We start from the raw sequence: 14,718 nt of genomic DNA, 5'->3' as shown, positions 1-14,718 counted from the left end.
CTGAACTCCAGCAACTGTAGCAGGTATTTTAGTTGTTGTGTATTTTATGACAGAAGATGTAAGGCCATTCCTCCTTTAACTTGGCAGATGAAGTCACTTCTTAATGTCTGAAATGCACTAAAGCCTCCTTAGACAAAGCACTCCCTGTATTTATGAAGCAGACTTTTTCCAGAGCCAAGAAAGTAACAGGTTTGATATTATTCCTTCAGAATACTAGCAGCAATTGAACTGTTTCATGGGCTTATATTACCTGCCAATTTTCCTTTGTTTGAACTAAGGTTGTTTTATAATTATTTCAAGGGGATAAAAATTGTTCCCAGGCTGAAAGTCAGTATGCCAAGTTACAGCCCAGAGCAGGCTTTTATCAATAAATTTTATGCAAACCTGAAAAAACAAGTTTACAATGGAAACACTGACAGAACTTGAGCTATACCAGAACCAGTAAGTTACTGCTTTAAATGCGTTGGAATGATGAGGTTGTTAAACTGGAACACCTTTATGAATGCGACACATTGATGACAGTTGCTGGAACTTTTGGCAGCAAGAACTGGGTCTAGCTGAAGAAAATTACTACTAGAGAGTGTGGGGGAGAGCCCTGTGGCCAGAGAGATCTCTTTGGAGGGCTGATTTGCACACCAGTGCATTGTCTGTTGATAAAGTTTGGTACCTTCTGATTTTTATTTTTTTTAATGTTTTTGTCAAAGCAATCTAGGTACACTTCAGGGAAATTTTTTAGGTTTGAAAGACACTCAAAGATGAGTAACAGTTACCATTCTCAAAAGCACTGTGTGTTTATGCACCTCAGGAAGAATCACATCTACGTACCCAACAGCGTAAACCTGACAGGGTACCTGACAGGGGTAAACGTGTAGTGAAGGAACAAGGATAAAAGTAATGTCTCTTGTAGAGTTTTTTCAATCTAAGTTGGTTAATAATTACCACCAATAATACCTGGACAGCTTCCTTACATCAATGGGTTGGTGATCTGTTTGATTACAAAACTCCTGGCTTAAAACTGGTCAACTGAATCACAAGAATTCTGTGAACTGTTCAGCAAAAGCCAACCAATTAACACTGTTAACTGTTTTTAGTGTGCATACAGTCATCGGAAATGAGCTTCTCCAGTGTTAAACTTTGAACAGTGAGGAACTGGAGTGTGTGCCTCAACCTTCTGACACCATTTCCAATCTCTTTGTGTCTTCATTCAGCAGCACTCTTCCCTGCTGTGACTAGTAGACGTGAGGGCATTTCTGTCTTGTATTGCCTTTGTGTGCTTATTAAAAAAGAATCAGCAAATCTGTTGAGTGCATGTTTAATGTAACACAGATGTGGGCACACCACCGTTCATTCTGCTTTACAAATCTTCAGCTTTTTCTATTTCATCAGCGTTGCTTATTATTTACAGAATGTAACTTGAGACAGTAGAACAAATTTTTAGATTAAAAAAATCAAGTCGTGTGGAATGTTTTTAGCTGTCCAGACCAAACAGACGGATTTGCCAAGGGGCTGATGGAGTAAATCAATGCAATTTGTGCTAGCACTAGTGGCACTTAGTTGAAAAGCAGCTGACCTTCTTATCACCGAGATGAGAATTACCTTTTATCACCAGGATGAACATTTTAGCATGGAGAAACAGTGGGGACAGTAAGCACTGTACTCAAGTACTTCTTCCATTTAAGAAGAAACACAAAACCTAAACCCAACCTGCGTCCAAGCCCACAACTCAGAAATTGCCAAGCCTTCCAGAAATTCATTGTGGTGCCTGGTACTTTTGTAATACCTGTACTTTCTGATCTGCTTCTAAGCCAGACGTTAGAAACCAGTCTTCACTGATGTTCTGGTTTCTACAGCAAAGGTCTGATTAGAAGGGCCTGTTCTGTCCTCATTTTTACAGTAGTCTTGCTTGCAATGCTTCAGATACCTCGTCTCATGGTAGACAGCACAGTTGAATGTTTATCTGAAAGATGGTTAATGTAAAAACCATTATGCAGTGTTGCTGCTCACTCCTGTATGGATGGTTATCTAACTTTCTTGAATGATAGAATAATAGAAAGTGTCTCAGTAAAAAGTTATTGATTGGCCAACAGTTAATGACAAACTACAGTACGCTTCAGACACTCTTTAAACTTGTCAATAGAAGCTACAGGTGCTGTAGGGAGGTTTAACAGTCAATGGGGGCTTCCTGGATAAGTCAAATGTTGCCATTTTGCTGTTTTGGGAAGTTAGAAGTAGGACGTTTCTTTGGAACTTTGCCTCATGAAGACATGGAACATTTTGCATTTCATGAAGGCAAACCCATACTTTTGTTTACTGCTTTGTAAGAATCTAAAAGGTAAAACCAGGCACTTGTTCACCTCTGGTGTAGGTTCAGAAGGGTAACAATACTGTCATGTAACTGTACCTGGCACAGGTGAATCCTGTTTATATCTGAAAAATCTAAGGTGACTTGCTCCAGACTCATAGTACTTAATAGTGAAGTCCTAACCACTGTAGACAGCTGTTATTCAGTGGAATAATTTGAAGTTATACATAGGTTGGGGAAGTCACCTATTTACCTAGTGTTTAGGCTATTCTGATTCAGTGAAATGCTACTAACGGAAGAATATATAGTTTTAAAACATTGCACTTTTTGCAGACGAGGACTAAACTAAGTACCTTTATGCAGTAAATGGCAATTTTCATACTGGCTTTTTTTAAGCTTGGATGTGTAACACTGAAATTAATGAACATGTAACCAAAAGCGGAAGCAGTGCAGCAGGACAGGTAAAGCAGTGAGAACATCTGTCAGCAGAGTAAAACTGAAAATTTGGCAGATAACATTTTACTGGTACTATTAACGACAACATTTGTTATGGTTTCTTAAGCCCCTGCTCTATTTCGCATTCTTTTAGTTGGAGAATTTCTATTCTTCCTTTCATCCTCCCTGCTGGCAAACTGAATTTCCATCTTAGCATAACCGTAGTTCAGCTGAAGTGAAGTCAACAGCTTTTTGTCTCTCCTGAAGTTCCTCTCAAAGAGGATCAGTGAGAAGCACTACTTCTGAGCTGCTGCAATTTGTTACGCAGGTCAGGGATGTAATAATCTCATTAATAAACTCAGAACTCACCAGATAGTCATCATGTATTAAAGACATAAATTGGCTGATGTTTTTCTCTGCTGCGCTCGAAAGCCAGTATCTTTGGCTTCTACACCTTGTTTGCAAAGTATGCTGTTGATACCAGACAGCAATGACAGCCAAAACACACCGAGAGCCAGTGACCCGATGGGAGAGCAGCAAAGTTGATACTAAGTCATGAATGATGTGTAAGAGATTCCATTCCAGGAACGTTTACTGCAGCCCTGAAGGGAAGGGGCAGAAATCATGTCTGTCGCTATTAAAAGGCAAGGGTGTCAAAGACTCGAAGGAAAACCGATTTTAAAAGGGTGCCTGGGTTGCAAGTCTGGGACAGGACTGCTGAAAGGGAAAGGTAAGAAAGAAACAAGGCTCCAGAGAAAACATCTGCAGAAAGCAAAGCTTAGAAGACAAGTACTCTTGTGAGCTATTGCCAAGCAGCATAAAAAGAAAATGCACTGTTACATAGGATTTTTTTTCCTGTCTTTTCATCAAAAAGGATAGAAGCAGGTCATTGTACAGGATCTTTACAAAGCCTCAAGATGGGAAGTTGAGAGCACTAATCAAAAATGGTGCACTTGGCTTGGAAAATTACTAACAGCAGTAGCCTGAAAGAGAGATGAAAAAACACGCAGCAGCCCTGGAGTGATGCTGTTGGGAAAGGACAGAGAATAAAGCAGGGCTAGGCAGCCTGTAACACAATTATTCAGGGGTAGGGCATTCCAAAAGCTTAAAGGAATTCAGAATATTATTTTTTAACAAAATACTGCTAAGGGAGGAATCTAGCCTGCAGTTGTTTAGCACTGTGGCCAGTATCGACCTTTAATGTCTGTTAGGCCACACGCGTGTTTTACTATTGTCATTTTTTAATAGATGCTCAAGAAGGGTAAAGTATGCTAAACCCGACTATGGAAACTCTAATTAACTGTGGATTGTTCTTTTTTTTCTTAACTGCATGTACCTATTTCCATAACCCTTCAATTTCCAAACTACTGACACTGTCATCAACGCGAGCTCTATCTAGGTTGATGGACTCTTATTTTCTGTAGAGAAGTGAGAAGAAACAGTCAAATCAGTAAAACTCTGCTGATAAATAGATCCCAAAATCTGCAGCCAGTATGCTCTGTTTAGGTTGCTCTTCCTCCTAATTTAGCATACTGCCCCTTAATTGTAGAGGAAAACTGGGAGACATTTCTTTGAAATGTAAAGGTATATGAATAGACAGGATGTCTTCCAGGTCAAGTATTACAGAATCTATGTGCTGCATTTGTGAAGACCTATTTTTAAAGGCTTTGTCACACCTCATATTTCAAAATAAATACAACTTTGTGTGCTGACAGGTTTAAGTGGAAGGAAAAGTGCTGCTGTTGCACTAAGTCATTTTTCTGCATCTATTTTGCATGTAGGACACAAGCGGAGAGAGTGAGAAAGCCACGCTGCTGCAGAGGACCTCAGGGGCTCTTGCCCCGCTATTTAGAAAGTCAAGCAGAGGGACAAGAACAGCTGTTCAAACTGACTGACAACATCCAAGATGAGTTGTAAGTGCTGTAGTTCTACTTGCTGCCATTGTATCTTCATGTCTTTGGGGAAGAGGGACTGAAACTGCTTTACACGTGCATGCACACACATGCACGCACATTCCGTTTGTTTTCTCTGGGTACCGAGAGCAGCACAGCGGGAGCACCTGACGACTTCCATAGTGGCCTGTCTAGCAGCTGTATACAAACATTGCTGCAGGTGCCCCTGGGCTCCTTTGGTTCCCTTGTTGCAAACTGCCATTGATCCCGCTAAGGCAAGGGCTGGGGAACAATCGGAGTCTTGGTTCATTGAGTCCTGCTCCCATTAATGTCCTCGGTCCCCTTCTATCGTTACAGAAGATGAAATCTCAGTAAGGTTCGAAGTGATCATTAGTCCATTTAACACGCAGAATGCATGTCCAACCCTCCACATGCACTGGCAGAACCCTGTAAGCACATCAGTGAGCTTTTGTCATTGAGTCACACTGTTCATTCGCTGCGACGTTCACCACTAGGAACATCGTTCAACGAGAAAACAGTGCTTCCTGTCATGGAAAATAAATGCAAAATTATGCCTCTGACTTTTATCCTAGTATCGTAATCAGAAACACATTTAAAGACCTGATTATTTGCATATTTTCCTTCAGAGTTAAATCCATAAAAGGGGGTTTAATACCTTGCTCTACTGTTCTAACTAAATGTTTCCACATTTTTTTCCAGTTAGGCTCACTGTTTCACTTCTGGAAAATATTGTGTAATTACTTCCTGATGTTGTTAAAAAACCCACAAATTCTCCAGAGATTTGGTTGCTTCTACTTTGTTCTACTGGATCATGTTTCATTTAATTTTTCATTTTATTAATTTGAGATCTTTTTAGTAGTGTAGAAGTATAGGTTTAAAAAAAAAAAAAAGTTGTATCTTGAAGTAGTATCTTAAAAGGTTAAATACCCATTTTGAGAACTAGACAGAGAAGAAAGTAACAGTTGGCAAAAGAAAATGGGTAATGATGCATGACTCAAACTTAGAACAAAAAGTAGAGCTTGATCTACAAATTAGCTAATGTTTCTGTGCTTCGCCATTAAATCACCGTTTTCTGTTTCCATTCCTCCAAATATATGTATGACAGCAGTAAAAATTTTGTATGGAAAATTAGAAATGTAATCTGTTGTTCTTATGGAGAAAATACAAGCCTGTAGTCTGATGACCCAGTTGCTTCCACTGAACTTAATGGTAGCTTTTGTGCTTCATTCTCTCCACGGATGTCCCCTGTACAGAGGGCTGTAATACCATACACCAGGGAAACAGCCCATCTTCTGTTGTGGGTATACAAAACCTTTCCAAGTTCCTCAGCTTTGCAGTGACAATTGCAAAGGACAGAGCTATAGCATTAGGGGGTTCTGATAATCACCTTTTCATCTTCGTTCCCCTCTAGAAAAGAAGTGAAGAAAACCAATGTGCCAGCAAGTTTCCTCTGGTTCCACTTTAGTGGAAGTCTGACCCGAGTCGAAGCTAGGGTCTCTGTAAAATGCTGTACTTTTATGTGCCTTTATGTGCCTCTCCTAAGGAACAGGACTATTGTTCTGCAGGCTATAATGCTGCTCTATTTTAAAATTAAGTTTTCTATGACACCATAAAAAATAGCCCTCTCCATCCTAATTAACTTATTTCAAAGGCAAAACCTTACCCTGAAGTGTTTGAACTCTGATGGAAAACTGAGGGGCAATTGCTAGTTTCAGTAGCTGTGTTAACATTGTCTTTCACCTAGGTATTTTTAAGCTAAAATACACATTTTTGTCCATTTTGCTTTACTTGAACCCAATTCAATTACCCTATCCCACAGATTTATCCTAGGTTAGAACTGGACAAAGTGCATTACAGGCCTTTTTTTAATAGGAAGGCTGTGCTCTTCTCAGCGCTCAAATGAAACCGTAAATTGTTAACTTGAATAAGTGCGTATGCCTTTCTCAAGTTTATGGAAGCAAGGGCATTTGTCAGCTGACATGACTGGGAGGCACGGGGCAGGGCAAAGACAAGTTCAGTGCAGAATGCCATCTTTCAGAGGACTATTAATAGAAAATTAGGGAATTACTCTTTTACACTACAAAAAGAAACCGTGGTCTGACCTCTTGAAATATTTTTGGCTATTAAAGTTGCATTTATAACTATGGGTTTATTTGGATACAGCTCAGTGCAATTTGTGCACAGTGTTACTTAAATGGTAGAGCCAACAGTGGTTTTGGAGATGCTAAGCTTTTCTGATCTATCAAAACCTCTTTGTACTGACAATTTTCATTGATTTCAAAGACAGTGGAATATTTTGCAGAATGTGTTAGAACAGCAGCAGCAGATTTGTACAAGCAACGGTTCGGAAAATAGTAATTTTGAACCTACCTGATGGCATGAGAATCTTAGTTTTACAGATAGGCTTCTACTGTTACGGGTTGTTGACAGAGCATTATTACTCCATTTAGCACTCTTTCTTAGTTATGTATTCACATTTAATTTTCTGAATTTTTCAGCATTTTAAAAACCCCACTGATGAGGTTCATTTCGGTAGTAAATCAGATATGAGGGAGAAGTGTTTGTGTATGAAATAGATATTTCACTTTTGCATTCCTTACTGCTATTTTTTTACACACCAGCCTTTTCAGCCATCATAATTCTCAATATTCTTAATTCACTCTTTTCTACCTCCACTATTCATCACTCAGACTAATCTCTCTGGGGAAACCTGCTTGCTGCTTAACCTTTCACCCCAGTGTTAAACAGCTAATTTCTCTTTTCTAGCTACTGATCCAGGCAGCAGGTTAAACTTGTTTTTTGTTTTCAAAGGCAAGGGAGGTGTGTGGTAAAAGGAAGCACGGTAGGTTTACAATGTGTAGCAGGATAATGCTCTTGTCATAAATGTCTGCGAACCTTTCACGTAACAGCAATGGAACTGAACTTACAATTAAACGTCAGTATTAGGACTTGCAGTGTTCCTGTGCAAGGAAATTACTCTTCTTGAGCCTTGTTACAGGATATTTTTATATGCCCTTTTAATGTCCAAAGCCAGAAGCTAGGCATTTAGTGCTAATATTTGATTTACAGCATGATCGTTTTTAACTGGGTGAGAGGGTACTTCATCAGCTTGATTTTCAGAACAGTTTAAATTAAATACAGATGAATTGTACAAAATGTTATGCTATTGATTTTTCTGAAAGACTTCTAAAGGTCACTCAAAACGTAACAGGTGAAGACATTTATGTTTACTATTTTTTTAGCTTCAAGTGAATAATTTTTTTTTCTTTGCAGCTTCATAGCAGTGGAGAACATAGACAGCTATTGTGTTCTCATTTCGTCTAAAGCTGTTTATTTCCTCAAGAGTGGTGATTACACAGACCGCGAGGCCATCTTCCTAGAAGTCAAGTACGATGATCTCTACCACTGCCTTGTTTCAAAAGACCACAGGAACGTGTATATACAGCTGACGAAGAAAGCTGTTAATACAAGTAGTGGTGTAGCAATGCCAGGCCCATCACAAAAAAAACCAATGGTAAGGATCTAGCACCTCTTGTTTCATTCATGCGGGGGTTTCTTTTCCCCTTTATGTGTGTACTGGTGCTGGAAGTGTTTGTAGTCATTAGTGCTTGGTTTCCTGTGCTGCATAACAATGAAAACTTTGTTCTGTCAGCAGTGAAAATAGCTGCTGCCAAAAAGGTTTAGGTGACAGCAGAACTTGCTCCCAAAACTCCTGAGGAAAGCAGAAGGCAAAATCTACAATATTCCTGCAGGCAGAAAAGTTATAGTAGGAAATGTGTATTTACCTGAGAAAGGCTTTTAACTTTATAATACATATGTGAAACTTAAGTGCTGTGCTGTCTACTTAGTCTTCTCCTCCTATATATAATATTTTTTTACTGTAAAGTATCTAAGATTGGAAAGAGCATTTATGTCATGCATGCAAAAGTGAATCAGAACTCTGACTTCTAAAACCCATTACAGGGGGGTTTTGCTTCAGTACAGTAGTTGCTCAGGGGTCTGTTTCACAGGCAAGGTTACAAGCTCACCCCTGACCCAAGTCAGTTTACATTCCAAACAGACAAGCCAGATAAAAGGTAGGAGGGGAAGCAAAAGGAAATAAATAACTTCAAATATTGCAAGATGTTTCTGCTCTCATCCTAAAATACCTATTTCTATTTACCTGTCTCTCCCTTCTTCCTTACTTCAGCCTCAGCTCTGAGAACATTTCTGTTCCTTACAGGAGACTTTAAACCTAACCCCTTCAGTTACTTAAGTAATAAATACATTCTGCTTTAGGCAACAGCAAGACCACACTAAGAAAAATCACATTTGTTTTTGCAGGTGAAAGTGAAATCTGAAGCTCTTGCAGTAAAGCTATCTCAAGAAATAAACTATGCAAAGAGCCTTTATTACGAACAACAGCTTATGTTAAGACTCAGTGAAAATCAAGAACAACTAGAGCTGGACTCTTGAAACCTCTTCCTTGCTGCCAGAGTGAACTGCAAGTATCGGTCTGGAGCCGATGGCATTCTGTAACTAGAGAAAGTACTACATGGGAAGGAAATAAATATGATTTTAGTATTTAGCTACATGGAATCATTGTGCATAAGAAAACAAGTGAGGTGGGCTTTCTGACCTTTTTTTTTTTTTTTTTAAAAAGCATTAGTTGTATAACAAAGATAGAGCTGAAGTGCATTTGGTTCTGGGAGAAGCCCTGTATTTTGCTAACATGTATATATGTAAAAGTGTTTCCTGTAAATAAGAAAGTACAGACTAGGGTGTTGGTATAAATAGAAGTCTTGTTTACTGTGTAAAGAAATTAAAGAAGCTATACTGAGTCTTACTGCACTACCTGAAACTAGCCATTCTCTCTCTCTTTTTATTTCTTGAGAAAGCTGATTTTCACAGTGCAGCAATGTAGATAAAACATTTAAATAATAAAATAAAATAGTTAATTGCAGCTGTTGGAGTACAGCTGTCCTGTAGTTTGGAGCTTTAACACTGTGATTAGGGTGCATTGTTTGGGGTTGTTTGGTTTTTTTTTTTTCTTAAACCACTAAATGCACATATACCTAGTATTCCACTGAAATGTCATCCTTGTTTTTAACAAAAAAAGGGCATTTTGTTAAATACTGCAGTGAGGATTCACTAATCGAATTACATTTTCAAAATATTAGAAAACAAGAAGCTGATTTTGTTCTGAATACAGCACTCTCACCTACCAAAGTCTGCACCTCTGAAGGCCTCTGCTTCTAAGTTGTTTTTAAAATAGTTCAAGTGAGCAGCTTTGGAAATGGAAATCTTTAACTTCAGTTTTTCCCTTCATTCGCATTGAGTAAGTGTATGTAGTTGGCTGGCTAGTGTGGAATTCTGCTAGCATTGGAAATGCCGGGAGGGTGGGGGGAGAGGAAATCAGTGCATCATTTGTCTTCATGACAACCGCTTCAAAATTAAACTTTTTGAAATAATAAAAATAACATGCTTTTTCAAATATTGTACATCAAGTCAGTATTTGTCTCATCAACTTCAACCAGGCTAAAGACTGAGGAATGAATGTACTTACATACCTTTATTCACAGCAACTAGGAAATCTCATTTTCATGTTTGCTCTGTGGAGATAGTTCAGCAGCTGTGCTGAACAAATGCCTCCATGCACTGCAGCATTGCGCTGTGCAAGGTTCAAGTGTGAATACACAGCTTTCCTAAAGCTGCAGAGTAACTTAGGTTCTAAAAGTGTTACTTTGTAAACCTTTGACTCAAAGTAAGGAGCCCACTATAGCTTTACTTTCAACTTAGTTTACCTTTTAATATCTTTCAATAAAGGCATACAGGAATATTTTTAAACCGAAGGGTAGAATTAAACCAATTCCCTGTAAAGTGAAAGGCAGAGGACTATTGTGTAAGGAGAAAACATGGTATCAGTAGATGTGTGTATGGTCTGTGACTGGAAATCAAAATCCATGGAGGTCCATTACGCAAATGAAACTGATTTAATGCATCACTTTTGTGTATTTCTCTGTGTAATTTTTAAGTAAAATGTAGAATTCAACAAGTGCATTGGCTCAACAGTGCTCTAATGTGTCAGTCCTGTTGGACTCTGCTACCAAGACTCCCTGCTTCTCTCCCCTGTAAAATTCTTTTTTAATACAGCAAATATCTAGCTGCTAATGATGGTAAGTAGGTGGGGGGAGGAAAATAAAAAGTATTTCACAGCTCTTTGTTGAGAATTTACGGCAGAATGGTTTGAATACTTAAGTTTTGTAACAATTATATAAGGGGCTGATGTCCAAACACCTGAGAGGTAGTTTGATAGTATACCCTTTGAGTTACCTGAACACAGGGAGCCACAGTAGATAATGGATCCAATTTGTGTGTTTATTTTGTTTGGACTGTGCTTAATCTGTGTGTTTTTACTGTTGATAATGATTAAACAGAACATTATTGAAACTTTTGAAAAGTGTACCCACTAGCCTACATGTATGCGAGTACCATGGACTACTCCAGGACGTTACGGTACTGTTCCCGATATCATGTTCCTCTTGAGTATGGTGGCTGAAGTTGCTCACTCCTCTGTGGACGAGGCCAAGTTTTCTCTTAAGGGTACACACAGAGTGCTGATTACAAGGAGTGATGTACAGACATAGTTGAAAGAAGCACATTGCATCATTTAGCATTCCAAAACAAATTGAATCAGAACTTTGGGTCTGTAAAAGCACAAATGATGTTATTTATTGCTGTAACCCAACTATTTTTATAAAATTTCAGAACTCTTACTGTGGACTTCCTATTGCTGTTGGCACTACTAACATTATTACTCAGTGAATAAATATAACTTTCAGATTCCAGGAGCCATATTCAAAAATAGTTTACAGAGGATGTGGAGAATAAGTGCAAGTCTCCAGCTTTTGCTCAAATTCTCAGGAACCGAAACACAAGCCGTAAGCAGACAAGACAACACAATAGTTCCATTTACCAAATGCTGCAAAGTTCTTCAGCTTCTGAGCTGTACAAAGACAGTATGCTTACCACGCTTAGCTTGGTTTCATTAGAGGAAGTACGACTGCTGCAGCAATGAAAGCAGATTCAGTCTTCAAATGTCAGAAACTGGGGAAGAAAAAAATTCACTGATGAGAGACAGTAACAGAGTTTTCCCCCCCCTCCCTCCCCCCCCCCCCGGCTGTCTGTAGCACACAGCCAATACAATTCAGGGCAGACAATGCTTTTTCATGCCTCTTTGCTCAAGTCTTAACAAAAAGTTGTTCACCTTTGCGCTCTAATAAAGATTAAATAACCCATCAGCAATGTAGGTAGTATTTCAAAAACCCTATAACCCATGCAGTGATACACTGAGGTAGAACTACTTTGCTTTAGCCCATTAGCTTTGATGTTACCTCTCTTTTGCTGAGAACTGTACAACTTGTTCTCTGCCTACCCTGACCAACTGTTTTTCTTGCTGGAGCTGCTACTGAAGAAATGCAAAATAAAAATTACTGACATAAGAGTTATTTCACTGTAATTCTGGAGAAGTGCAATAAATTGATTCCACCCACACTCTTCATGTGCCCCTGCTTGTAAAACCATTAATTATGTGCAGGAACAGAAAATGACTGTAGAGGACAGGAATGAATAATTCTCTAAGTTAGACACATGCCTCTTGAGGGGCAGAACAGCCCTTGAGCCTGTTCTTACATCACGTAATTTCTCCTGCTTGAGGTAAAACCTGGACAAGCCCCTGGACTGTTGGTTGTCACTGCAGGTCAAACCCAGACTTACACTGCATTTCCCAGGACACTTAGGTAATCTGTGTTTGAGATGGTCTAATTTTCCAAAAGTCATTTAAGGGTGTGAAATCTAGATGCTAAGCTATTTAAACTTCAAAGAAAAAGCCCATCTTGTAAAATAAAATCCAGACATTTCTTACACATCTGGATGACAGCAGAGCTGATAAATGCTTTTGTGCTATAGTAGTGCCTCACAGTATGTCACCTACCCAAGCTATACAATGCCAGAGTTAAGTCAAACAATAAACTTTAAAAAAAAAAAAAAAAAAGCACTTTAGGTATTAATATAATTTTATGTGGGAAAAATGCATCGTGCTATTTCTAACACTTATCCCATGCGTTCTGCTGTCACTAAAATGAGACAGGCGTGTGACTGAATTAGGTAAGCAAGTTTTTAATGTGCGAGATATGCAGAACACCACAGATGGCGATGTCATTTTATTCTAGAAACAATTCTGGACAAGCAGAACTACAAAAGTCCTTTCTGTTCTGACCTAAAGCTACAGCTGTGGCTGCAACCCTCCGTTTTGCTGCCCTGTATCTGACAAAGTAATCAAAACATGGAGAATTACTATTTTTGGATCATACTGTTTTACGCTCTCTGATATGCTTATAGCTAACAGGAAAGTGAGCTACTGAGACTTTTTTTTTTTTTTTTTTTTGCTAAGGAAACAGTAATACTGGCAAACAAGTTGGTAATGCAAATGTGTAAAGATAGAGGGAATGTGCACATAATAATACAGCTGCTAAAAGAGGCAAACCTCCCACACACGCACTACTCACCAATACAGGATTTTGTAACCAAATGTAATTCATGGGGACAGTCCTCAGCTGGTACCAGGATCTAGCACAGTACAGGTCAGAGGAGTAGATAAGGTGCCTGGCTGCTTGTGGTCTCTGGAAGAAGAGCAATTAATTGCTTTTTTTTTGAAGTCACAGAATAAACGGGGGGGGGGGGGGGGGGGGGGTGAAAATTTGGTAACTTTTAGACACTATTCAAACCAGGGGCAAGGGTCTGCGTGTACTTATGCATCTTACTATGGTATGATCAGGCCAAAACAGACTTGTTTTGTTTTGTTATAGTCATTACTGGATCATAAACAATTCTGTTACCTACTTAAACTTAGCCATTTATAAATAAAGCCTGTGCAATGAAACAGGAAATACAAAAATGAGGTATGCCTGAAGTGAGGTAAACAGTGTGCAAGATGTGAACAACATCCTTCCCTTCCTTCTGCTCCTGAATAGTTTTCCAATAAATCAGCTATCGGACCAGCTTAAGTTGTGAATGCTGTTTACCAAAAAAAGTGCAGTGCTTACATTTTTGTGGAGAGAATGTAAGTGGCTAAATCGTCTACATCTCAAAACAGAGAAATAATCATAACATTTCCCTATGACAAGGAGATTTTGATCTATTTGCTATCCCATTTCCTAGACTGCATCATGGCTTTCAGCATTTAACTCATTTTTCTCATCACTGAATACTTACTTTCTAGGATCCTAGGCCAACTATATTTTTTTTTTTTTAATTTTTTTTTCCCCCTCTGTAACACAGCTTAGCACTGACCTGTTTCCTATGGTGCACGACCCACTAGATGATGACTCCTCTAAGAATAACCTTGCTTGCTCTCTTTCTCAGAAGAACATGTCTCTATTTGCTGATCACAATGATGTCACCTCTGGTAGTTGGGTCTGAACAAGCAGGTTTTTGAGTATATTCTCTTCAGGTTACAGGCTGCTGCAAAGACATATCAAAAAACCCCAAACCCACAAACACAACAACAACAACAAAAAAAAAAACCCAAAAAAACCCCACCAAAACACATTTTAATTAAGTCAATAGTTGCTCAAAAGCCATTTATACAACTTGGTTTCTTACAAAGAATAAATCTCTGGGTATGTGTATGCTTTTTTTTTTTTTTTAATACAAACACACAAATGTATGTATATACATCCATACTCATACTTTATTTTTAAAACCATCTTGAAATGCGGTGGCCATACTCCAAGCTCCTCTATTCTTAAAAGCATAGTTGTTACAAAGAAGGAACACATAGTCTTATTTTTCTGGAAAAATAAAAATAAAGATCAAATTATGCCCAGACTTCTGTAAAATTCAGGCTTGATAGTAGGATCTCAATCATTATACATTACAATGCTTAGTTTTATCAAATGTAGGGCTAGGACCAAAACACTTCCAATTCCCCACCTGTATCATTGGTTTAACTTTTTTACAGCCTATTTATTAGAGCCTCCTGGTAGCTGGCCCAATGCTCTAACAGCCTTAAAAAAAGGAATTGGGACC

General features: G+C 38.7%; 1 protein-coding gene and 1 long non-coding RNA gene across 8 annotated transcripts in view; one reads left to right on the top strand and one right to left on the bottom strand.

Annotated features, from left to right (window-relative positions):
• VPS13D (vacuolar protein sorting 13 homolog D) overlaps nt 1-10,684 on the top strand; it is a 102,503-nt gene extending 91,819 nt beyond the window's left edge. For all 7 annotated transcript variants that reach the window (XM_054801004.1, XM_054801008.1, XM_054801006.1 and 4 more), the window contains 3 exons: nt 4,519-4,650; nt 7,924-8,164; nt 8,974-10,684. In XM_054801004.1, the coding sequence (XP_054656979.1) occupies nt 4,519-4,650; nt 7,924-8,164; nt 8,974-9,105 (505 nt within the window). In that variant the 3' untranslated portion in view covers nt 9,106-10,684. The remainder of the gene's footprint in view (nt 1-4,518; nt 4,651-7,923; nt 8,165-8,973) is intronic.
• A 714-nt stretch (nt 10,685-11,398) lies between these two features.
• On the bottom strand, nt 11,399-14,110 carry LOC129195176 (uncharacterized). The gene is made up of 3 exons (XR_008573881.1): nt 13,981-14,110; nt 13,197-13,310; nt 11,399-11,736 (listed from the first exon to the last, which is right to left on the bottom strand). It is a non-coding gene; the product is annotated as an uncharacterized LOC129195176 (long non-coding RNA).
• Nucleotides 14,111-14,718: the final 608 nt, after the last annotated feature.

Source organism: Grus americana, chromosome 21, assembly GCF_028858705.1.
Source record: "Grus americana isolate bGruAme1 chromosome 21, bGruAme1.mat, whole genome shotgun sequence".
Lineage (NCBI taxonomy): Eukaryota > Metazoa > Chordata > Aves > Gruiformes > Gruidae > Grus > Grus americana.
Note: the sequence above shows the minus strand (reverse complement) of the source record. Positions and strands in the feature narration are given on the sequence as shown.